The sequence below is a fragment of the Mirounga angustirostris genome, unplaced genomic scaffold (genome assembly GCF_029215605.1).
Source record: "Mirounga angustirostris isolate CCGP_5_RB_7025 unplaced genomic scaffold, mMirAng1.0.hap1 SCAF_3, whole genome shotgun sequence".
Classification (NCBI taxonomy): Eukaryota; Metazoa; Chordata; class Mammalia; order Carnivora; family Phocidae; genus Mirounga; species Mirounga angustirostris.
The window spans coordinates 136,578,756-136,605,265 of record NW_026991711.1 but is presented as its reverse complement, the minus strand read 5'-3'; the positions used below and the strand labels follow the sequence as shown (position 1 = coordinate 136,605,265).

Genomic DNA, 26,510 nt, shown 5'->3' with positions numbered 1-26,510 from the left:
AGGTTCTTATAATTTAGAAACCATGTACAGAAAATCTTTAATGGGACAAAACACTTGAGAAATGGTATGTCCTGGGTAGATATGCTAGGATTAGGGCTACATTGGAAGGTGCACATCTGGATGATATGACTCAAAAAGAGCCACCAGGCAAATATTCTTTGTGTGAGTTTCATCCCAATTTCCTTTAGGTTAAAGCTTTGACATCTCTTGGTATCCTTTAAATGTTAACCTCTTTAACACATTAGCTCAAATTACTTTATCAATTGTTAGGGAGTTTGTGACTGTAAGACTCTAAAGAAACAGATGGAAGATAAAAAACAAATATAGGGCACTGCCCTACCATTCCGTGTCCACCTCAAGGTGTGGGCCAATGTGTCTGTCCTACTTGTCCTATTTAAGAGATTGGCCTTCAAGAGAGGTACAAGACAGGGATCAGGGGAGAAGTGTCAATCCAAAAAACTAGACAGAGAGGTAGACAAGAAACAACCCATTAGGAATTACCAGGGCAAATCCAGTGGGTTGACAATGGCTCCTTACATGGCCCCTGGAAGCTCACTCAGAGTAGGAAGAGCAGTGTTAAGGGTAAGAGTTAGAGGAGACTGTCATCTGGCAAACCCAGGGCACCTGAGACACTCAAAGGAGATTCAGCAAGGTGAGAAAGAGTGCAGTGAGAAAGCATAGGGCTAAGGAAGAGAGAGTGGAGCACACAGTTCTCCACTGTTCTACAGTCACAGATCATTTTATGGTGATGTCCAGGGCTGTGAGGACTTTTATAAAAAGATCTTACTTGGGGCACCTGGCTGGCTCAGTCGGTTAAGTGTCCGACTCTTGATTTTGGCTGATCTTGGGGGTTGTGAGATCAAGCCCCATGTGGGGCTCCACACTCAGCGTAGAGTCTGCTCAAGATTCTCTCTCCCTCTGTCTCTGCCCCTCCCCCTGCTCACTCACTCTGTAAATAAATAAATAAATAAATAAATAAATAAATAATGTATTTTTTTGATTTAAAAAAAAATAAAAAGATCTCACTTAATTTTAACTCAACATTTCCCCACCTTTTTTTTCTCTTGAGCCTTTTTTTCCTTGCGCTACCTACTAATATTCCAAGGAATATACTTGAAACACCATTATAGTCAAAAGGGAATGGGGTTTCATCCCATGTTGGTCTCTGGCACTTACCTTCTGTGTGACTCTGGACAATTTAACTTTTCCAAACCTTAGTTTCCTTATTTGTAAAATATGGATGATAGCAGCTATCTTATTGTCTTTATGAAAAGGAATTTGAAAACATGTATAAAAAATCTTAAATCTCTTCACACACATTAATTTAGTTCTATGGGTATCTCTAACCTAAGGAAATAATCTAAAACACAGGAAAAACTTAATATAAAAGGTTATAGCATTATTGATAACAGCAGCAGTCATGTTTAAATGTCTTAATGGTCCAACAAGGAAAAACTTAAGCCATATGATCCACATCATTTCAGCCAATAAAAATTATATTTATAAAGAATTTTAATAACCTAGGAAAATGATCTTTTTTTTTTTTAAAGATTTCATTTATTTTTTTGAAAGAGAGAGAGAGAGACAGAGCACAACCAGGGGGAGAGGCAGAGGGAGAGGGAGAAGCAGACTCCCTGCTGAGCAGGAAACCTGACATGGAGCCGAAGTAAGAGGCTTAACCATCTGAGCCACCCAGGCGCCCCTGAAAATGATCATCCTATAATGTTAATTTTAAGAGGCATGAAGTCTTAAAGTATGAGCTCAAACAATTTAAAAAATACTCAGAAAAAATGCTGTAGGAAGGGGCGCCTGAGTGGCTCAGTCGTTAAGCATCTGCCCTCAGCTCAGGTCATGATCCCAGAGTCCTGGGATCGAGCCCCGCATGGGGCTCCCTGCTCCACGGGGAGCCTGCTTCTCCCTCTCCCACTCCCCCTGCTTGTGTTCCCCCTCTGGCTGTGTCTCTCTCTGTCAAATAAATAAAAAATAAAATCTTTAAAAAAAATACTGTAGGAAAACACCCTAAAATTTTATGATCATTTAAATCCTGGTGATAGGGTTTGTAAAAGTAAATTAATAAGTTAATTATAAGGGAGAAATTCTTTGGCTTGGCCCCAATTAAAATATAGTTTAAATCATAGTCCATTACCTTCCATGAGTTCCTGTCATTTTCTTCTGGGAAGGAGAAATACATGTCAATACATGTCAACTGGGAACACTCTCAGAAAGAAGCAGGGGATGTGTGTATTGTCGGCTCTCAGCGGCAAGCCAGCAACAGCTCTCACAAACCAAGGGGAGGGTGGAGGTGGGGGCAGTAGTAAGCATGTCACATGTCACGCCAAGGAGCCATGCTGCTGTCTCACACACGTTTTAGCATGTAAACATTAGTGGGCTTTTATTTATATTCTTAATGCTTTCCTTTTCCCCTATAATTTCCTTCCTTGCTCATTTTTCATTGTTTTAAATCTCTTTTAATTCCTTTAATATAAATCCTATGAGATAAAACTCCCATCAACGAAGTTTCTGCCATATAATTATAGAAATAAGAATTCAGGGCGCCTGGGTGGCTCAGTTGGTTGAGCGACTGCCTTCGGCTCAGGTCATGATCCTGGAGTCCCAGGATCGAGTCCCGCATCGGGCTCCCTGCTCGGCAGGGAGCCTGCTTCTCCCTCTGACCCTCCCCCCTCTCATGTGCTCTCTGTCTCTAATAAATAAATAAAATCTTAAAAAAAAAAAAAAGAAAGAATTCACACAACATCAATTTTATGACTGGGTTGCTTGTCCTGATTCAAAAGAAATAGGTTCAAATGCTATTCTACTTATTCAAATACTTTCCAAAATTTTCAGTCATTCCATCCTATTATCCTATTTTATTACTACTTACTCTCCCTTCTCCCTAATACTTACACTCTTTCCCTAAAAGTGATGAGTAAAATATACATATTTTTAAATTATTTCAATTTGCAATTTGACTATCTTTGATTCTCCTTCAGATAGTCCAAAACAGTATCAGACTTCAGCAGTGTCCACATTTGATTTCTGTAAGCTCCTCGGAGGAGCGGTGTTGTTGCTCATTTTACCTGTGGATATTCAAGGTTAGGACTTCTAATGATAGAGACAGAAAGTATTAGTCATCTAAACACAAAGGTTTGTTTTTTTTTTTTCTAATGAGCTTCACTTTGATATCCATAATCTGTTGAATGTTGACTTCTAAAATGAACCTCTAAAGCTATTATAAAGATAAATACCCAATGAAGTACTGAAAAGGTAGGAGACAAAGCAACAGAGATAATGTAAAATTCAATTGAGGAAAAGATAAGGTGCATTCACAAGCTGATAATGTACAGTTACAGCACAAATGAAAAAGCACAATATAATTGTACTCCCATTCAGTTGGCATCCAACTTTGTCCATGCTTCAGAGGTCTGCCTTATAGATGAAGCTGCCTTGTTATATGATCCCCTTGCTATTTTTTGTAATTGTGCCTTTTTGTACCAATAGAGGGCTCCCTTTTTATGCTCTGATGATCTGGATAATTAAACAGGGACTCCTGGTTTAAGTACTTGAATTATTTTCAGTAAATAAAATGTAAAACCTGGTTACTGACTAGACAGCCCTAACTCTACAAATCACATCCTTAAATACCACCAGGGAATATTTACAACGAGTGCTGCATCACCACAGAGACTATTCTCAAATTGTCTTCAATTTTTAACATGAAAAAACTTACAACCATGTTGCCATATCATTTAATCAGTTGGTGAGGAAAATATAAGAATTCAATTAAAAAACACTATCAAAAGGCAGATGATGGAATAATGACAGAAAAGTTGTTTAAGATAGCAAACAAATCCCCAAAATGAGAAATTGTTGGGATTTCTAAGTATCCAGGACCATTTTCTTGCTCTGGTATATTTATCTGAGAGGCCTGTTTTAGAGAACACTAACCCCACAGAGTTATCAGACAAATTCATCACTGATTAAATTGGCTATGAAACCCAAAACTCCCATCAGTAGGATGGGGATATTGATACCATTATCTGTTCAGCTGTCAGCATCCAGTCAAAAGCACACACAAAATCCTTTCAACTTCATTTAAATAATCATACTTTTCCTGATCTGTATTACATTCATTAGTTCTCTAGGGATAGCTTTCTTTTTCCCCAAAAATTATTATTAAAAAAAAAAAACACTAAAGTGGACAGTATTTCAAATAGCTTTATTTTTTTTATGATTTTATTTATTTATTTGAGAGAGAGAGAGAATGAGAGAGAGAGAGCATGAGGGAGGGAGGGTCAGAGGGAGAATCAGACTCCCTGCTGAGCAGGGAGCCTGATGTGGGACTCCATCCCGGGACTGCAGGATCATGACCTGAGCTGAAGGGAGTCGCTTAACCAACTGAGCCACCCAGACGTCCTCAAATAGCTTTAAATAATAATATTTAAGGAATAAACCAAACTTTCAAAATTTATCCCTTTCACCAATTTCTGAAATTATCTTTGTCTGTACTATATATATTGCTTCTGTATAATATACTGTAATATTACTATAGGCACTAATATACTATATAAAGCACTTTCGCAAAATAAGGCCTTGTTACCAAACAAAAGGGTGGCATCGTATTTATTCAGCTTGTGTCCTTATCATGGGCACTAAAATACTTCATTTGCCTATTTAGTAAAGCATGGATTACACTGATTTAAATTCATACTAGGTGGCCTCTCAGTTCATCCAAGCTCTTTGATGAGAAGTTGCTTTTGTAGAAAGAATTCACCACCCTTTTAAAAATAACACCATGCCTGAGTTTCTTCCCCTGTCCTCTGCTTTGTTTTTCTTTGCTGCTCTTATTACAATCTGACATTGTCATATACATTTGTTTGTCCTCTTACTCCATCACTCCATATCATCTTATCTTCGGCCTCCTAGCATTTATTAACACCTACTTTTTCTTGTTTTCTTCATCACTGGATTCCTTATCACCTGGAACAGTAGCACATAATAGCTACTGCATCCCTACCACGCACCAGCACATTGTAGGTACTCAATTTTAAGGACTGACCGAATTAATGTCTTCCCAGCTAGTATTTAAATCCATGAGGTCACAGGCCTTGTCAGTTTTTATTACTAATCTATCCCCAGTAAGAATGTATGAACTTGGAAAGCAGAGCATAAAATCTCTGCATGAATGAATGAATGAATACACAGCAGGAAAGTAGAAAACTAAGATTAGATCTTTTCCCTACAGCACATTTGGGCTTAGGAAAGAGGAAGAGGGCAGGAAGCACGGAGGATACAGGTAGAGGAGTGATAAAAGGAGTGACAAGGAATGCTAAAGATAGAACTTTCTTATATTCCAAGTTTGTTTAAAGAGTTGATAAAGAAAATCTGTAAGATTCAAGAACTCAACTTTTTCTATAACATGTTCAATATATAACCAATCAATGACTAGAAGAATAAGTTTGTCAGAGCCTGAATACCTGAATGTCTTCTGAATGTCTGAAGGCAAAACATTCATGCCTTCATCTGGGATTTAAACAGAATTGAAATGTCATATATAATATCAAGAATCAAATTATTGGGGCACCTGAGTGGCTCAGTGGGTTAAGCATCTGCCTTCAGCTCAGGTTGTGATTCCAGGGTCCTGGGATTGAGCCCCACATCAGGCTCCCCGCTCAGCAGGGAGCCTGCTTATCCCTCTCCCTCTACCTCTGCCCCTCTCATGCTCTCTTTCTCTCTCTCTCTCACATAAAGAAATAAAATCTTTAAAAAAAAAAAAAAAGAATCAAATTATTAGGTTCCAAGTAATGTCTGCTTTCCATCAACATCTATTTGTTTTCAACATCTCCAACAGTTAAGTCTTTTCTAAGGGCCTTTAAAACTTATTTCCACATTTAATTAGATAAAAGAGAGGTTCTTGAACTTTAAACCAATTTATAGGTCATAATCCTACAGAGCAATTCATCCTATTTAATGTGCTTACATTTCACAATTTCATTCCATGAAAGGGTTTTCGGAAAATTATACTACTCATTTTAAGATTGTTGCACGGCAGAAGTGCCTCGGTTAAGCATCCAGCTCTTGATTTCAGCTCAAGTCATGATCTCAGGGTCGTAAGATCAAGCCCCACATCAGGCTCTGCATTGGGCATGGAACCTACTTAAGATTCTCTCTCCCTCTCTCTCTGCCTCTTCCCACCCTTAAAAAAAAAAAAGCTTTTTCACTGCAATTAACATATGTTCCTTGGTTTTCATGGTAACAATTAAAAAACATGGTAACATGCTCTGTGGCATAAGCCATGGGTTGTCGACCACCATTTGTCTGTGTTTTAAGAGTGGCACCAACATTCCTCCTTGAGAATACACTCTTGTCCCCACATCCTCAAAAAGAAGCACTGTACCACAATTAAGACATACATCCTTGTTTGGCTGTCAAATGAGGATGTAATTTTCCACCTAGTTTGGCTGAGTTCAAAGTCATATTACTCTTCATCTAACCAATAATACAAAATATCTGCATTCCAGGTATCTATTGGAAATATTACTTCCAACTCATTGCTGCTCAGTTAATTATCAATAGCTCAGATGTGAAAAACAGTGTTTATGGAGGATTTCCTGGAAGTGAAGTAATCCATCCATTTCTAAAATACCCTAAAATCTATCCTGGGATTAAATCAGACCATCAAAAAGCTATATTATATATATTGGCCCCATGGGAAAAATACTCTCCTTTAATATCTCTTTGGTATTATGCTATCATGATATATTGAAAGCCCTATGAAAACCACTGCTGAATTCACTGTTGGGATACTGTGGAGGATACTATTCATCACATTGCACAGTATCTTTTTCATGAGGTTGAGGGGGGTCAGCATTTCTCATTGTTTGATTAATTGTTCTTGATTAATTGTTCTTCTCTGGAAGAAATAGTTTTCATTGATAAATGCTATATAATGAAATAACTGTGCTTCCTTCTTTGTGCTGACCTTGAGAAATCATAGCTTTAATGCTTATATTAGGAAAGAAAAATTTTAATTAATTATTTAAATTTCCATCTTTAAGAAGCCAGAAAAAGAACAAGTTAAACCCAAAAGTAGGTAGAATAAAGGGGAGGGGCCCCTGGATGGCTCAGCCATTAAGCATCTGCCTTTGGCTCAGGTCATGATCCCAGGGTCCTGGGATCGAGCCCCGCATCGGGCTCCCTGCTCCACAGGAAGCCTGCTTTTCCCTCTCCCATTCCCCCTGCTTGTGTTCCCTCTCTCACTGTGTCTCTCTCTGTCAAATAAATAAATAAAATCTTTAAAAAAAAAAAAAGTAGAATAAAGGGGAGGCAGCATAAATCAATGAATTTCTCAAACTATAGAGAAAATCAACTAAAGTTGGGTTTTTTAAAAGATTAACAAAATTGAGAAGCTCCTAGCAAGACTGATTAAGAAAAAAAAGAGCAGACAGAAATTAATAATATGAGATATGAAGGAGAACATCACTACATATTCCAAGGACATTGAAAGAATAATAAGGGAATAGTATGAACAACTCTATGCTAATAAACTTGACAACTTAGATAAAATGTCTAAACTCCTTGAAACAACTTATCAAAACTGACACAAGATGAAATAGAAAATCTGAGTAGCCCTCTACTAAAGAGATTGAATTTGTCATCAAAAAGCTTCCCACAAAGAAAACTCCTGGCCAGATGATATCTATAAAACATTTAAAAAAGAAATAACATCAATATTGCCCAATCTCTTTTTAAAATAGAGGAAACACTCCCTCTGTGTCAAATAAATAAATAAATAAAATCTTAAAAAAAAAAAGAAAAGAGTTGCAGGCTCTACCAACTGAAGGGCACCTGGGTGACTCAGTCGGTTAAGCGTATGCCTTTGGCTCTGGTCATGATCCCAGCATCCTGAGATCAAGCCCCACATCAGGCTCTCTGCCCAATGGCGAGCTTCTCTGCTCAGTGGGGAGCCTTCTCTGCTCACTGGGGAGCCTGCTTCTCCCTCTCCCTCTGCCTGCCGCTCTGCCTGCTTGTGCTCTCTCTCTGTCAAATAAATAAATAAATAAAATCTAAAATAAAATAAAATAAAATGAAGGAAAGAAAAAAATAGAAGAAAAAGAAGTATTTTCTGACTCAAGGAAGTTCATTCTCACCCCTCTGATCCATTTTGCCCTGGAAATCCCAGCCAATGTAATAAGGCAAGAAAAGTAAATAATAAAAGATGTAAAGATCAGAAAAAATAAGTAAAACTGCCAGTATTCACAGACAACAAGATGGTCTACAGAGAAAATCCTGAGGAATCTACAAAACAACTACTAGATTGAATAACTTGCCCAAAGTTACACCACTAATAAAATCAAAACTAGAATGTGAACCAATACAGTCTGGTTCCCAAACTCTTAACCCCTACACTATGCTCTCTACTTAGAGAGGACCATGCAGATATATACTTGCATTAGCCCACAAACCTCAACACAGCCATATACTTGGTCTTTGTAGTCTCATTTGATGATTTGGAAACAGAGATTCAAAAACATTAATAACTTCACCAAGATCACATGGCTAAGGGATGAAAGTGACAGAATTTGAATAGGTCTGGCTGACCCTAAAACAAAGCTGATCTAAATATATCACATGTTCCAAATTTGACGAGGAAAACAATGAGGATCCAGATTCAGACAGTAAGGCCCTGACATAATGCAGTAGAATATAAAGGCCAAGAGAATTGGTGACTGATTAGTAGTAAAAAGGGACATAGGAAAGGTCAAAGTTTTGAGAATTAGATTAGCGTCAATAAAATAGTAGTAAGGAGGAGAAACTAATGGAGAGGAAGTTTAAGGAAGATGAAGTCAGTTTTAGACAAGTTGAATACCAACTTGTTAGGTTAGGCATAGTTTTGACAGCAATAATAGAAAACCTAACAAAAAGTGGTTTATAAAAATAGGATTTATAAACCAAAATCTGAAGGTAGGCAATGATTAATCTAAATTTAGTAGCTGAACCAAGTCAGAACTAGAGTCTGTGTTTCTTCTGGTCCTTCCTTCTGGGATTACAATATGGGTGCCAAAGGCCCAGGCCTCAGGTCAGAAAGAAGAAATGGGGGTAGCAAATACATCTGTTTTTCATCAGTAAAGCAAAATCTTTCCTAGAAGTCTCTAGTAGAACTCTGCTATGTCTCATGGGCCAGAACTATGTCACATAGTCACCTAGCCTCTACAGTGGCCTAAAAGGTAGGTATTTTGCTTTCCCAACCCTATAGCAGAGGCAGGTGAAGAAAAACAATGTCTGCTCCAAAATATGAATGGGGCATTGATGTGGGAATATCCAATGGAGAGACAAAAATGCATCTGGTCTAGAAGATAAAGCAAGGATACAGGATTTAAGTAATCTGCATACTGAAAGCACAGGAAATGAAAGGGTACTCCAGGAAAGAGCATGCATGAAAAGAAAAAAGGGTAATAACAGCACTTTGTTTCTCTTTTTGTGCAGGGGAAGCAAATGGATGTTCATGGATACAGCTGAGTAAACATGGTAGCCAGGTCCCTCCGCTACAGCCGGTCAGAGTGTTTGCTTTTGTATGCTTGGGTGGGTCTTTCTCTGTCATTCTCCCCATCCAGTAACTTCCATCCTCTTTCTCTTTCCTCAGGCTCTCAGTACTCCCAACAAGGTCTCTCCTCTCTCTTTCTCTTTCCCTCATCTGTGAATTGGAGGTACTGGAAGGAAAATTCACTCTTCATTGCCACTGATCAATATGCATGAAGATGGATTTAAATCTGACTAAAGAAAAACTAGCTGCCTTAGGTTGGAAAGGTGGTCCAGGAAAATAAGTAGCTACTATGAAAAGGCTATTAAATCTTAAAAATTCATGGAAAATTAATAGGAAATTTGAACTAAAAGGAATCTGCCATTCCTGCCCTCACTGGAATAGCCAGAGTATATTTGGGGAAATACAAACTAAAACAAGGAAGCAGAATTTGCTTTGCTGAGTACCATTCTTCCTCTGAAGACTCTTCTGGGCTCCCAGGCTATGTTCAGGAGACCAGGTTGCAGGGCATCCTTCTCCTGGCCCACTGCTCCATAGGCACACCACCCATCATGTGCTCCAGTCTGAGTCCAGCTCTGCTGACCCTTTCCTTTCTGAAAATCCTAGGGCAGGTAGAATCAGCACCACAGAATTTAACCATGATTACAACATAGGTTGTGTTGTCCTCTAATTGCTCCATACATATATGTCATGTACTCCCATGTATTTGGGGCTACAGTGAGATGTCCTCCAATAAGTTGCATATAAGACATGCACCAAGCATTAAACTTTAAAATCAATATATCACTAACATCATGAAAAGTGATCACTTGACATTATGTGCCTCATGATGCAAGTATATAACACTTCTGTGAAGTATTGTTGCCAGAAAATCGTATCTAAATCCAATCAAGCTCTAGATCCAAATACCAATTTACGGGATATACAGGGGATAAAGGGACATGTCAGAAGACACCATGGGGGCATAATTAAAATTCAGACTTTAAAAAAAATCGGTTTCTTCAACAAATTTATTATAAGGAAGAAAAAGAGACAGAACCCAGAAATTAAAAAAAAGTCTTAGAGACATTATCAACCAGATAGAACCAATGTAAATCCTAACACAAACAAATTGCAAGAAAGAAAAAGTTATGTGATAAATGGGGACATTTGAACACTGTCTGGATATTTGATTATATTAAGGAACTAATGTCAAATTTTTTAATGTGTGATAGTGGTATTATTTTTATCATAAAGAATCCTTACCTTTCAGATATATACTAAAATATTTACAGATGAAATAATACTGTGTTCTGGGACTTGCACCAAAATAATCCTGGAGGTAGTGGGGTATGAATGGAGGGATTAATAAAACAAGATCCGCTGTGAGTTGGTAATTGTTGAAAGGCGGAGGGGCTGTATAAGAGAAACATAATGTTCTCTCTTCTTTTGTATATTTTGAAATTTTCCATAATAATCTTTTTCTATAATAGATCAGAATAGAGTTATGCAATGTCATTTTTTTTTTTTAAAGTAGTCACATCAGGCAAAGAAACACAAAAGGAACAGCAGAGATAGATGCTCATGGTGCCCATCCAAGCCTTTTCCAAGACAAAGGTGGGGCCAGTGCAAGGACTTACTTGCAAGATTGCAGAGGCCACTCCATCCCGGAGGAGGAGGATGCATCTGGCTATCTCACCTTCATCCCATAAGCACCTTCTACAGTCAAGGTGCTGCAGTGAAACGGAAGATAAAATGATGAATAAAATACAGAAATTGACATCAAGGGATGCAAAAGGGAAGTAAATAGGAAATTGTGATGGAGTCTGGCTTGTGATATTATAGTGCTGTACAAAGTGTGCTATGGGAGCACATGTAATGGTCATCTAACAGGAAGAGATGACAGCCAAGCTGTCCTGAAGGATTCCCAGAACTATCTTCTGATTATAATTAATTCCCTGGCTCTGTTGCTCTAAGAAGAGAGTGAGCTGGCCAAAAGTTGTAAGTGTCCTGATCTCCTGGCAGCTTTGCTTCTCACTGTAAATGTATAACACCGGCTTCTGGTAACAAGTGGATCTCCCACACAGCTTGCCTAGAGAAGGAGTACATCAGCCAAAGGATGTGAGTGTCCACTCCTCTCATCTTATTTTCAAATTAATGAACTGTCTCTCTGGTTTTACCGTCTTTGAGAGTTTGGTGCCTTTGTATATGCCCCTGAAAAAAATGTATTAATTCTTGATGTGCTGACAAATCAGGAATCTGAGATTGCAAGACCAGCTCTGAACGTTGGGAATTCACCAGGGTAATATCATCCCCCTTGGGACATGCCTGGGTCTGGATGGACACCTGCCTTCCCCAGTGACAGCCTTCTGCTCTGCGTGCTTCTTTGATCTTCAGTCCTGAAGGGTGTGGCCGTGTCTGAGGCTTCTTTGATTCTGAGTCATCCTCTTCAGCATGTCTGCCTCAAAACATTTTGGTTTTTAACAAATCTGTTCCTTGATTTCTTTCACTTGCATTCAATCACATCAATATAGTTAAGTCCACATCTATTTGGGGATTGTCAGATGCAATGATACTATAGAAGAAGCATGTTTTAAAAATGAAACATCAATAATTTAAAAAATTCCTCAGCTGTTTTGTTTTTTTATACATCCATACCACGTTAACTTCATTTTCTGCCTTGGCCTGTGATCACCAGTGATCCTCAAATAAGCCCATCAACTGAGGACGTCCCCCAAGCTACACTTCTAACTGAAGAACGAGAAACCAAATAGAGTGAACTCCTTCCCAGATGAAGACAATTTCTCTCATTTCCAGTGGTTTCTCTGTCAATCAGCCAAATTCTTTCATCTGTAATGGGACATGGCAAACTTTTTCTTCAAAGATCTACAGAGTAAATACTTCATTTATTTTTTTTTAAAGATTTTATTTATTTATTTGAGAGAGAGGGAAAGCACAAGCAGGGGTGGGATGGGGAGGAGCAGAGGGAAAGGGAGAAGCAGACTCCTCGATGAGTAGGGAGCCTTAGTGGGGCTAGATCCCAGGACTCTGGAATCATGACCTGAGCCAAAGACAGACGCTTAACCGACTGAGCCACACAGGCGTCCCCCCAGTAAATACCTTGAACTCTGTGGGCCACACAATCTCCATTACAGCTACTCAACTCTTGCCAGTGTAGTGTGAAAGCAGCCATGGACAACACGTAACCAAATGAGTGTGGCTGTGTTCCAATAAAACTGTGTTTATGGACACTGAAATTGGAATTTTATATAAATTTAATGGGTCACAAAACAGTGATCTCTTTTTGGTTTATTTCCAAACATTCAGAAATGTAAAAACCATTCTTAGCTCAGGAGACACGCTAGCAGCTGGTGGATCTGGCCCCTGCTCCATAGTGATGAATACCGGCAGTGATTCACTATACATATGTGAATGTGTGTGGTATCTTCATAATACTGCCTTACCAACCATGAGAATTATGACCTATAAATGGGTCTTAAATTCATAGGTGGCAAACTTAAATTCTTATGGGAAAAATATCTTCACTAAAATTAAACAATGATCAGCACACAAAGACACACCCACACATACACAAAGACATTTTACAAATCCTAAACCCCAAAACAGTGGGTACCATGTAATACATTTCTAATTACCACCCCTGCTTAGAAAAAATTTGTGAGATCAATGAAACAGAGGTAAGTTCGTTGTGCTTTAACAATATGTCTGCTGAGACTTTTTTCAATGTCTTTTTATCCATCCAAATGTTCAATGTCTTTCCAATTGTAAGATCAGTATTTATACAATCTCATTTCCTCAGTCCCACCATAGTCCAAGAACTTGGATGCTTGATACATGAAAAACGTTGGGTTTTCTTTCTTTAACCTAATCTGCATATCTATATATTTTTCAGCCCCCTCCCCCCATGCACGTTTATATAGCATTGCCTGTCTATGATAACCTTCTAGGCATGACTACAGAACATTTCTAAGGCTTGATTTTCCTTGTTCTGTTTGTTTCATCTTGTATTGTGTACTTCTTTACTCATGCACTTTCTACTTTAACTCCTCTTATTATTTTCAACAGGGTCCCTCTTTTTCTAGCTGTCCACAACAGGTGCCACTTGCTTGATGCATAGACCTAAACTACATTTTGCAGCTATGGAAAAGGTCCCAGCATCATATCCCCAAACAGTACATAGGGGTTCACTGTGCCATTCCCTCTTTTTGTGTGTTTTATGCTTGAAATGTCTGTAATCCAAAGTTTTAGAAAAATGGAGCATACATTCCTATGCTCTGGATTTGGTCACAAGAGGAATTTGTAGTTGGGAAGAAATTAGCATATTTATATGACACGCCTGTGTGTCTTTGTTCACATTGCTCCCTCTGCTTGGCATGCCCTCCCCAAATTCTCTGATAAAATTTCCCTCAAACCTCCAAGGTCCAGGCATGAACCTGTGGGAAGCATCCCTGCCAAGCACAGCTGATGACTCTCTCCTTTGCGTTCCCAAAGCATTTCATACATCTCTGTAAAAGCACTTGTCATCGCATTGTGGTTAGTTGATTATGCAGCTGTCCCAGCCCCACCACCCATCCGCCAAGTCAAGAGCAACTCATCTTTTTTTTTTTACCCCCCTCACTGCTCATGCATCCCCGATGCCCAACACAGTACCTGGAATAAAGTAACAAGATTGCAATTCTCAGAAATACTGAGAGTAGTCCTAACTTCCATCAGCACCCTGAATCTTCCTCCTCCCCCACAAAATTAACAGACAATTTAAGTAAAAATGCAACTTCAAAACAAGTACCCCATGGACCTTTTAAAATGAGATTGCCACTCCTAAACTGTTCTTCAAAGGAATTCCAGCATCAACACTGCAGAAAATGCAAAACACCACAAAATAAAATATTTACCTGGCACTTCAGGTTTTCAAAGTACTTTCACCATTTGCTGTTGCTGTTTGGTCCACTAATTCTTGGTAAGACAGATAGTTCTATCCCCATTTTTCAGACTCTCAAGGAAATAAAAGTGACATCTCCAAGATCAGAGCTGTCAGTTCTGGGCCTAAAATCCTTAACTTATTGATCTATCCACTTTCTCTACTCCATGAATGCTAGGCTCAGTATTTGTGGAGGCTTTTTTTCCCACCTCTGGTAGATTCTTTTTCCCTATTATGAATGGTGGCATTAGATTGTGCCTCTATGTTCTAAAAACACATTTCAAACAAAATCATTTGGGCAGATACACATTATGAAAAGACAGAATCAAATATACCCCACTTGTGTTAGTATTGCTCTATGATTTTGCCATAAGTACTTATTGACTAAAGGATTTCCAGTGAATCACCGACTGTGCAAAAAATGGCATGCCATGCATTTCTGAAAATAGAAATATGTAATCCATTATAAAAAAATTCACTCATGAAGAAAGACTACTATTTATAGGTCAAGCACAAGAGCTTGATTTTCTCTTTTTTTATAACTCATCTTTCCTAAACTATTAAATTTAGATTACTTATCACATTAGCAGGCTCTTCACTTAAATATACTCTTAGTTCCTCTACATAATTCTGAATGATTTAACCATCACTTCAATTCTCTTACTATTTATTGCAAGCAATTCTTCTAATATTAGTACATATCATTTTCGAGTAAACAAGGCACTGCCTGCCAAAAAATCTTGCTACTGTGTGGTAATTGAAAGTAAAGATTATTTCACAGATATATTAATTTTTCAAATGAGCCACATTTAGCTTTTCTCAAATTACCTAATTTTTTTCAACAAAGACCTATAATAGTAAAATATTCAGAGCATGTCACACTGAAGATTTTCAAGTTTGATCTGGTTACGAATCTGCTAATTGTAAAAATTTCAATATGGCAGAGCCCAAAATATTTCACACAAATGCAAATAGAGATGTCATGCAGATAGCTGCAAGACATGAATCATTGCCCTGCCGCATCAAACTCAAGAATTCAGAGGCAGTTCACTCTGCAAGATCTCTCGCTCTGTTCTTAAAAGTTCAGATGCATCACCTTATAATCAGGGTAATAAAGTATAATTGCTAACATACTGTGTGATGTTTACCGCTAAACCCACAATCTGGACAAACAGAAAATTATGCTGTCAGAGCCTGGAAACAATTGCAGTCCGCAGTTACACGGGGGCACCCTCCTTATACAGAGCTGTCGTCGGGAGTAACACTGCTTTATGGTTTTAATTTTTTAGAGTAAGGGTCTTTTCCCGAGAAGCAGGTATTCAGACGAAGGCGGTCTCCCGCGTGACCTTCCTAACACAGACCTTGAGCAAGCGACTGCGGGGGCAGGAGCTGAGAATTTCAGCGAGGCACTTGACAGCTCCGCTGGGTCCCTCACACTTTGCTTCCAGGAACAAAAAAGGAATGTTACTCCGCACCTGTCTTTTCCCCCTCACCCCTCCTTAAAACTTAAATTACATTCACCCCTACGGCCTGAACTGCCGGAAGAAGGTACGAAGCTATTCCGCCCCGTGATGCCGAGGGAAAATAGTCCCCCACCCAAGAGCGCAGCCTGGAGCGGCGGGCGGGCGGCCGGGCGCGCGCTGGGGGCAAGAAGGTGAAGGAGGGCGGGGGGGGCACTGGAGCGCCCGGCGCTGCCTCCACACCCCACTGCGCTGCATTTCCTCCACCACGTGGAAGAATCTCGTGCGGGGGGCGCCCACGGGAGGCGGGGGCCCGGGTACCCCCCTGGCCGGGACGCCGCTCCTCGGCCCCCTCCCCCGCGCGGGGCCCGGCCGTCTGCTCCCAGGTGAGGGGCCGCGGCCGGGGCGGCAGTCCCCGCGGCGGTCTCCGGGCAGGGGCCGCGCCGCAGAGCCCCGGCCCGGCGGGGGGCCCTGCCCGAGCTACCTTTTATCCAGGCAGGCGATCCACTCGGCTGAAGAGGAAGAATGGGCAGCGTGCGCAGCGACCATGTTGGGCAGCGGCGCGCGGTGTCCCCGGCTGCGGCGACCTCCCGCGCTCGCTCTGCCTCTGCCTCCTCCTAGCCCGCGGCGCGGACCAGCTCCTCCCGGCCCGCCTCGCGACCGGCGCGGCTGCGACGGGCCCGCCCTCCCAGCGGGCTCCCGCGGCCTCCCGGGCGGGGGGCCGGCGAGGGAGGGGACTCGAGGGGCGGGACGCGGGGGACCCGGAGGGCCCGAGCCGCCCGCCCGCCCGCCCGCCCGCCCGCCGCTGCACTGCGGCGCCCAGGGGGTGGGGAGTCCCGCGGTCCCGCCCGCTGCGGGGAGGGGACGAGGGGCGACCCTGCGTGGCCGGCCACCTGCGACAGGTGGCCGCCACGTCTCAGGGAGACCTGGGCCGCGCCCCTCACCTCCGGGCCTCAGAAGCGTGGACGGAGGGAAGGCGCCACGGGTGGGGAGGGGGCGGGGGGGTGGCTGTCAGTGTATATATTTTTCAGACAGCGAATGCCACTAAAATGGCTGCTGCCTCCCTGTTTCCTTAGAAACCCTAGTCTTCCTCAGCTGTTGTCAAAACTTGCTGGCGGTTTTTGCTCACCTTTCCCGTTTCCCCTTTAAAAAGGAATGGAGAGGAGGGTTACCATGGCTTGGGGTGAGAACACCCACACTGGTCACCGAGTGTGGGATCCAGGGGAGAGTTTCTCCTGAGGGGTGAGGAAGGGGTGGAATGGAATGGGGAGGCAGTGCAGGCATGGTTGGAAGCAGGGAGGGGAAGCCAATGGGCTAGAATGGTTATCAGTGGTGAGTGAGGGAATGATAAGCCCAAGTCTGGCCTTGAACCCAGGAGCTGCTTGGGCTTCCATCACCCGCATCATGAAAAGAAACAGTTAAGAATGGGGAGTAGTGGAGCCACGAGCAGAACTGAGGTTTGGGGGGAGGGGGGGGAGGGGGGGAGGGGCAAGATCCCAAGGCACTCACCTGAACTTGGATGGTTGGCCCCACATGTCACTTGGGCCTGTCTCTGGTAGGTGTGCACAACAAATGTTATGCCTAGAAGTTGTTTGGTTACATTCTGCCAAAAACCAAATTAAGCTCTAACAGTTATTTAGGAATTTGGGGACAAGTTAAATCTTTTGGACTACTGCCAAACACTGTTTATATTTATGGTGTGATTTAGGGATAGATAATGGGGAAAGAGATAGCACTGCTAACCTCACTTTGGTTTTTTTTCTCCTGCCCTGCCTTCACTCCCCTGCTCAGAGGAGGTTCAAGGAGACTGGAGAATGAAACATTCTGGAATGCTTTTATCCTAATGAAACCCCTCCAAAGAATTTGCCGTTTTTTCCTCTGCTCAATAGCCAGGATCTGGTTTCAGACCTGCCAGGTATTCCCTCAGCAACACCTCCCTGCTCAGTGCTTGTCCCCAGATGACCTCCATCCTGTTCATTTCTATCATGTTTTAGGTAAGTAACATTTAAAATGTTATACTATACAGAGAGTACCAAACGTATTTCTGTTGTTGCTTTTTTAATGATAGAGGTATGAAGGAAGAAATGGGTCTCCTCTATTTATTAAGATTCATTTATAAGGAGCTCTTGAGAGCATTTCAAGGTTACCAAATGCTTTCTCAAAATGCCTTCACTCAGAGAATACGTGTAGGTAAGGAACTAGAGGAAAACATGACTTCATATGACGTGTCATTACCAGAGGCTCTGAGTGGACATGGGTTTTGACCATAATGCTGTAATAGTCACCATTTATTGAACATCCACCGAGTGTTAGATGCTATGCTGAGTTCTCTACAAGTGTTATCTCATTTAATCTTCAGAACATTCTATGAAGCCAAGCCAGAAGGACAGCTGCCCAGGGCACTATTCCACAAAAAGGGACAAATATCTTTGAAAATGTAATGAAACAGAGAAAATTATATTTATCAGTACTTTCAGGGAGAGTGTTGACTGGGTCGCAAGGAAGACACTGATGAGCTACTTGGAGTGGAAGTGAGAGCCCAAGTAGTCTAATGTGTATTCTAGGGAGCATAGGTCTAATGAACCTCAAGGGCTCTGTTTTGCTCTATGGGGAATCTGCCTTTCCTTGAAATAGAAGTTGAAGAATTACTTAAAGAATATCCTTTCAAAGGAACAGCAGTGGATCATTAGCTTATCCAGAGCCCTCACATGTTCCCATTTAGCCCTGGTGTTAGGTACCAGTAACTCCAGTATACTCACTAGCACAAGGACACTAAGCCTCAGGAAAGATTGATAATTTGCTCTCAAGAGCCCAGCTGCTGGACTGGGCGTTCCTGAATCAGATTTGGGGGTTCCCAAAGCACTTGCACTTCAGAGATGGAGTCACTGGTTTGGTCAAAAGAATGAGAGTAGAAGGCAAGTCAAAAATGACTGCCCAGGTGATCAGAACAAAATGGTTATAATTTTTTTAATGTAAAAATAGGGAAACTTGTGAGGAAGAAGGATAGAAGAAACCCTTGAAATGTCAGGAATAAGCTCACTGTTCTACGAATTACTCTTGTGGTCTAAAAGGGATTTGATTGCTGGTCAAGAACTATAGAAGTAAAGGAGCTGTTGCATGATTATCCTATTAAGAAGAGGAAGAAAATAAGGGATTTTCTTTGGTTTTGATGGGAAAGGCAAAGAACCAGAGAATATTTATTCTTTTTCTTTCTTTCAAAGAATGTAAATCAAGCCAGACTAAAAAAGACCACATACTGTGTGATTCCATTTAGATAAAAATGTCCAGAAAAGGCAAGTCTATAGAGACAGAAAGTAGTTAGGGATTGCCTAGGTCTGGAGGGTGGGAATGGGGAGTGACTGCAAATGGGCCCAAGAAATCTTTTTTGGAACGTTGGAAATGTGCTAAAATGGCTCGCGGTGATGGATGAACAACTCTGTAAATTTAAGAAACAATTATTGAATAGTATATTTAAAATGAGTGAATGCTGTGATAGCCACATTATATCTAAAATAAAAATGAAAAAGTAAATAATAATAAAAATAATAAACCTGTCTTGGAGAAATAAAAAGAACATGTATTGATCTTTTAGAGGAAAATAAAGAAAACTATAGGAGAAAAAGTATAAGTTACCCATAATTCCACCACCTAGAGATAATAATTTCTCATACTTCAGCGCATTTTATTCTAAATTTTCTATTTTGAAAAGATACTATATACATGTATGTATATATATATACACACCCATAAAAACATGCGTATAACTAGCTACTTACATTAAATTATGTATACAGTTGATCCTTGAACCATGCCGGGGTTAGGGGCGCAGACATACACACCACACCCACCTCTACCCTCCCAACCCTGCCTCCCCAAAACCCCCACCTCTGTGCAGTCAAATCTGCATATAATTTTTGACTGCCCAAAAACTTTACTACTAATAACCTACTGTTGACCAGAAGCCTTATCAATAGCAGTCAGCTCACTTACATTGTGTATGTTATATGTATTGTGCACTACATTCTTACAACAAAGTAAGCTAGAGGAAAGAAAAAGTTATTAAGACGATCATAAGGAATGGGCACCTGTGTGGCACAGTTGGTTGGGCATCCGACTCTTGGTTTCAGCTGGGGTCGTGATCTTGGTGGTCATGAGATCAGCCCTGCCTTGGGCTCTGCCTCAGTGCTCAGTGTGGTATTTGCTTAAGAACCTCTCTTCCTTGCCCTCTGCCCCCTCCCCACTCATGCATGCATGCACATTCTCTCTGTCAAATAAATAAATAAATCTTAAAAAAAAAAAGATCATAAGAGGAAGTACATTTACTGTACTGTCCAGATTTATAAAAACAAATCCACATATAAGTGGATCCCATGCATTTCAAACTCATGTTGTTCAAGGGTCAACTGTAGATAGATAGATAGATAAATAGATAGATAGATAGACAGATAGACATGCGTTCATACAAATTTGAAACCATTAATATTTTATAGGCTACTTTTTCTTTTGGAAGGGAAAAGTGCTGTACATGTTTAAAAATATCCTCCTTAAAAAATGTAATAACTACAAAATATAATTTATTTAAAGTATCTTCCTTTGAGGCCTGTTTTTTCATTGGCAAAAAATATTTGTTTAATCTTCTTCCTTTAGTTTAGTGAATTCTTTTTCTATGAGAAAGCTGAGATCTTCACTGAAGATCTCCAGTGAGATGAGAATAAGTTACAAGACCCAAGTTCGATAATGCCAGTTATTACTAGTTGTAGAACTTTGAGCGAGTTACTTAATGTCCAAGTTCCATTTTGTTCATCTGAGCAGAGGTCCAAAGTTAGGAATTTGAGAGACAGTCGAGATTAAGTTGCAGCTCCATTCTCTACTGTTTGACCTTACATGAATTACTTAATCTAAGACCCTGTTTCAACGTCTGTAAAGTGGAGACATTAATGGTATTGTACATGAATATAATGATTACAGATTTAGCATAAGTTCCAGGCACATAATGCATGCTCTATAACTCTTAACTATTGGTGTGATTATTAATTTCTGTACAATGCAGATAAATACCATCTGCCCTCTGCATTTGATGGGAACCTGGTGACAATCAGTTGAGATCTGTCATACTAAAGGGCCTTGGCATCTGTTAATTATGAATTTTGACTGTGTAGGATATAAAGGATGGGTCTGCCTCCACGATAAACACTAAAGTTTCCTGAGGACTATTTTAGACATGGTCTCGCAATCTTTTCTCCATTCACTCTATGTCTACCTACCTCTGTAGTTCTTCAAATGAGAACAATATATACTCACTGAGTAGTTATTGTAATATGTAGACCAACAGCACAGTGATAGAAGCCAGATAGGGCTTCCCATTTTCCTATCCCTGGGAATTCTATCATAGGTTAGGCATTCATTAGGCATCCCCATATTCGTGTATAGGGAGAATCTGATTCAGGCTGTTGTAGCTACCTCACTGGAGGGTGGGTTATTAAAACACATCCATCACTCCTGCTGGTGATATAACCAATTTATTGAAGAAGCAGTACTTCTGGGTGAAATTTTAACAGCCACTTTACTCATTATAAGAAAAAAAATGTTGTAGCCATATCGGGTGATGGATGTTAACTAAACTTATTGTGGTAATCACGTCACAAATATTGAATTATCGTGTTGTACGTCTGAAACTAATATTATATGTCAAATACACCTCAACTTAAAAACTAAATAAATAAAAGCAATTCTAATGTTTTCTCTCTCTGCTTTAAACTTGCTCAGTAGAGTAATTCTATCCCTGGCACTGGATATAGCTTTTTTGGTCACTTATAGATAATAGAAAGTACTACAGTTTTTCTATTAGAATGTCCAAACCAGTATATTACCAAAGACTTCAATCTTTATTCAAAGAGAATTCCCTCTTCCTCCCCCATCTAGAGCTGGTTGCAGACTTTTTTCCAGCCTTTAGGAAAGAGGATATGGACAGCTTCTTTTTTCCTTGTTCATTGTGTCCCTACTTAAAACCTGCTAGGTTTTACCCTTCCAGAATCAAAGGAGTAGTGAAGGAAGGAGAGAAAATGAGGGCAAGAAAGTTCTTCCTTGGCTGGGACAGTTGGCATCACATTTTCCAGGCCTGGCAAGTGTATCAAGCCAGCTCTGTCTCCTGGGTGTTTTCACGTATTCTTGGGCAGCCTTTCTGCTGGGCCTTCAACATAGGCAAGTGCCACTCTTTTGCATACCTGCTCCCCATCCAGACCTGGCTTTCCTGAGGTCCCCTCCAAACTGCCTCCTTCTGTAGGAGTCCCAATTTACCCTCCACCCACACCCCAGTTGTCTTCTCGAGCAGGACTTATAGGGGCTGCAAGATGTTTCTCTCCTGTGTGTCTCCCATCTGGTCCGTAGAAACACTCTGACAGTACAGACCAGTCCTAACAACAGCACTTACCCCCATTGCCAAGAAGTTCCCAGATCCTTTCCCCTGATCTGTAGATTCCAGGGCTGGAGTCAGACATAAATCCCCCATGGCCTTGACTTTAGGGAACTGTTCTCAGAGTGGCCCATTGAAGCCCTCCCTTTCCCCACCCTTGGTGGTAGGAGTCATAGCACAGCTCTCACCAAGAAAATATTCCCTGTGAAATCCTCCTCAGTCTCCACTTCCTAGACACTTTTATTCCCTCCTGCGATAAGTTGTAGACTCATGAAACTGGTCTTTGGTATTTTGATTGAAAGCCTGCATCTTGGCACCTCCCTCTGGAATTTCATATCTATCCTATTTTGGTGCCCCAGATGAAACTTGAATTTAGCATCTGTGACAGGCTAGTGAAAATTGAATCAGGCCAACTTCTTTTCCATACCTGCAACATTAATGCCTACTCAACCAACACAATTGCCTTTTCCAGGTAAGGCTATTCACCTGGGAGTTGTAAGGAATACCACAGGAATGCCACACTCATTAGGAAAGTGTAGCTCACATGGTCTCTTGAGCTTTCTAAAAACGAAATGCATAATTAAAAATAACTGATTAGGAGAGGCCCAATTTGTGGGTTATAATAAACAAAATTTGTGTTCTTCGTTTAAAACTTTGAAGATTTGTCAATTTGGAGTTTATTGGAATTAAAATCTTAAAACAACAGTAAGCAGAGATAGGAAAGTGGCTAACATTTTGGTTATGATAACATAAAAATTTTATCTATAAGGCAAAGTCATAAGTGACCCATATTTAGAAGCTCAGTATTAGGCTTCTTTGTGAGTTTTAGAAGCAGAATTGTTTGTTTTTGGTATTTGTATCATTATGGTATATAGGAGCCAATTAGCGAGGAATTAGCTATGTAGTTTTAATTGCACTTTAGATATATCCAGTTTGGGGACACTGGAATTAAAGTAAACAACAAAATATGACAAACAACGAAAAAATAGGCTTGGGGATTATCTAGTGACTGCCTTCCAATTTCCAGATTCATAATGAACTAATGTAAAATTTTAAATTGTCAGTTTTTATATTCCCTAAAAAGAGTCTATGTGCAGTAATAGTCTTCTGTTTCACAGAAAGGTAAGTTAAAGTATACAGTCAAGAGACATAGTTAAAATGCACCTTCTCGAAAAAAATATTGAGAGTTAAAATTTTATTTATTTATTTATTTGGAAGCAAGTCCTAAAAGAGAAGAAAAGTCTTTTGCTCCAGTAGTAAATTATATTCTTGAGAAGCATACTGACCTCTATAAAGAAAACTGGTAGCTATTTGTATCAGTTCATTTACTGTATGAACTCCCTGCTTACGGAGAATTGGCTGTGAAAGAGCTTGAATGCTCCACCTGGCCATGTTTTCAGAAGGGACAGTTCCTCTGAAACCAAGAACTGTGAAAATCATTGGTAGGTGAATCACTCTGCTCTAACTAGGCGTAGGGACTAACCAGGTTCAGCACTCTGCCAGAGCCAAAGCCTTCCTTACCTGAACGACTGCCGCCTATGTGGGGAAGTGTTCTGTATGCCACTTCTTCAGGTTGACTTGGTAAAGTGGCAGTAATGAGCTTGGGTAAATAGTGTAGGGTGAGGAAAATGTTACCATGTGACAGCATTAGTCTTCGGCCTGTTTTCTAGTGGAGTATATCTATTTTGGTGAAATAACAAGCTGCCGTTGCTTTTTGATATTATGTGAGAGAAGCATAGTATATTATCCAACTCAGAAAATCTCTGCCTTTATTATACACATTTTTCACATTAATAAAGAAAATGACCATGAAAACAATTTCAAGTGAATTACAGCCACCTAACATTTATGACAATCTCCTCATCTGTAATCCAATATGGGCTCCAGTGTATTTCAAAAAGTAGATTATATAGTGGATTCTGTAGAGAACATAAGCACAGAAAAGAGAGTTTGTGACTAAAAGTCTTATTGATTATATTAAACCATGAGCATGCAGAACTTGAAGGAAGTAAAACAGAGAGTTGTCATTTAAAGTAAGACATAAAATTTTGACTTGGCAGTAAAATAACAATGAGTTGAGCTCTTTTGCTTAGGTGCACCAATTTTCACATAAAAAATATCGTAGTGCCACACTACTAAAAAAAGATACATTTACTGGCATTTCTGGATTAGAAGTATTAGTTCGATTCTAGAGGCAGAAAATAACTCAGGAGGCTGAGGAAGAGGTCAGGAAACAAAGACAAGACTCTTTGCCTGCTGTGACTCTGCAGGGTAAGGGGGACCACACCCTTTTAGCTCTCGGAGTTCACAAGAGGGAGATTCCAACTCGATCGGCTCTTTCCTCTGCCTGATGGCCCAGAGGCTTCACAGCCCTGATTCTGGCAGCTCCTCACCAACTCTGGGAGCTGCCCACTTTAAACCCTGGAAATGGAGCCTTCCCTTCAGGTGAACCTAGGCCTGGACCTGCTTATGATAGGCATGTGTGTGCCTCAGATAACCCCACTGCCACCTACTCAGTTACCTCCCAATAGACTGTAGAGATGGGACACTTTTTATTTCTTTACACCATTAATTCATCCAGTCATTCAAGTCAGTAAATATTCATGGAGCTCCTACAAATGTGCCAGGCACTATGCTAGGCACTGAGGGAGGAGCAGAGAACAGCTAAATGCCTGACATGCATGGAATATTGTAGTGGGTAAAATAAGGTATAGGCAAATAAACACATAAATATATGTCCAGTGGGGACACTCTGCAAGGGACAATTAAGCAGAATCAGGGAATACAGAGATGGAGAAGGGACTTCTATTTGATATAAAGCAGTCAGTAATGACCTCCCTGATAATGTAACATCTAAGCAGAGCATAGGGCCCTTCTACACACCACCTATCTCATCCTCAGCCACTTGCTCCTCCTTGGCTTCATAGCAGCTAGCAACTCCATGCAGACCCCTGTGGTTTCCCTGCCTGAGGATCACCAGCCACAGATCTAGAATATCTGACTCCTCTTCCCATTCCTCTCCAAACTCAGCTGAAATGCCAAACCACAGGGCCTTGCCTCCTGAGCAACTGCCAACGGGGCTAAAGGATGAAATACAGAAATGCAGAGGATTTAGTTCCCCCTGAATGAACTTTGACAGAGGGAGACTGGAGGATACTGGGCAGATAAACTTCCTCTCCCTTTTTTTCTCTGATGGACTGTTCCAGTATATGATTTCTCCACCCAGCGTGTCTGAAGTCAAACTGTGTGACCATGCCTATATGCTTAGTGAGTGTTATAGTTTAGATTGTGTTCCCCAAAAGGTATGTAAGTCTCAACCCCAGTACCTTATTTGGAAAGAGGATCTTTGCAGATGTAATCAAGTTAAGATGAGATCATCGGGGTGGGCCCTAACCTAATACAGCTGATGTCCTTATAAGAAGAAAAGACAGGACATAGAGTGAGAGGACAGCCATGTGATGATTGAGACAGAGGTTGGAATGATGCATCTACCAGGCAAGGAACGCCAAGGATTGCCAGCAAACACCAGAAACTAGAAGAGGCAAGGAAAGATCTCCCCTACAGTTTTCAGAGGGCATGTGGCCCTGCAAACATCTTGATTTTGGATTTCTAGCCTCCAGAACTGCAAGACAATAAATTTCTATTGTTTTAGGTGACCACGATCATGGTACCGTGTTACAGTAGCCCTAGGAAACAAATACACTGAGTGGCCAGCTGTGTTGGGTTTACCTCCCAAATAAAGCACTAACAGTCCATGCTCGAGGCTCTGTTTTCCAGAGAACTGTGACAAAGACCTGAATAAAGTGAAGGATGATATTTGAGGACAGAGATTACAGACAGAGGGAAGACAATCTGAAGGTGGCAGCATGCTTGATGTGTTAGAGGACCAGGAAGAAAACTAGTGTGTTTGGAGAATGATTAAGGGGAAGAGTGCCAAGAGATGAAGTCAAAGAGGGAGCCAAAGATACTATCCCTAGGGCCTTATGGACCACAGAAAGGACTTTGAATTTTTTTAACAAGGTACTAGTGAGATGTAATTTACATATAGTAGTAAAATGAACAAATCCTATGGGTATGGTTTTGTGAAATTTTTTACACATTGCTCTGGTTTGAATATGTCCCCCCAAATAATGTGTTAAAACCTAACCCCCAAGGTGATGGTATTGAGAGTGGGACCTTTGG

The 26,510-nt window shown here is 40.7% G+C and overlaps 1 protein-coding gene and 1 long non-coding RNA gene across 9 annotated transcripts in view; one reads left to right on the top strand and one right to left on the bottom strand.

Annotated features, from left to right (window-relative positions):
* The window catches only part of RAPGEF4 (Rap guanine nucleotide exchange factor 4), a 289,375-nt gene extending 272,671 nt beyond the window's left edge, over positions 1-16,704 (bottom strand). For 3 of the 7 annotated variants that reach the window (XM_045868609.3, XM_045868610.3, XM_045868608.3), the window contains exon 1: positions 16,401-16,697. In XM_045868609.3, the coding sequence (XP_045724565.1) occupies positions 16,401-16,465 (65 nt within the window). In that variant the 5' untranslated portion in view covers positions 16,466-16,697. Of the gene's footprint in view, positions 1-16,400 lie in introns of all 7 variants that reach the window. The other 4 variants (XM_045868606.3, XM_045868607.3, XM_064586685.1 and 1 more) reach the window with 2 other exon arrangements.
* Positions 15,916-26,510, top strand: part of LOC123839294 (uncharacterized) — a 93,191-nt gene continuing 82,596 nt past the window's right edge. The window contains exons 1-2 of one of the 2 annotated variants that reach the window (XR_010410187.1): positions 15,916-16,004; positions 17,708-17,910. This is a non-coding gene — a long non-coding RNA (uncharacterized LOC123839294). Of the gene's footprint in view, positions 16,005-16,097; positions 16,303-17,707; positions 17,911-26,510 lie in introns of those variants that run through there. The other variant, XR_006789601.3, reaches the window with a different exon arrangement.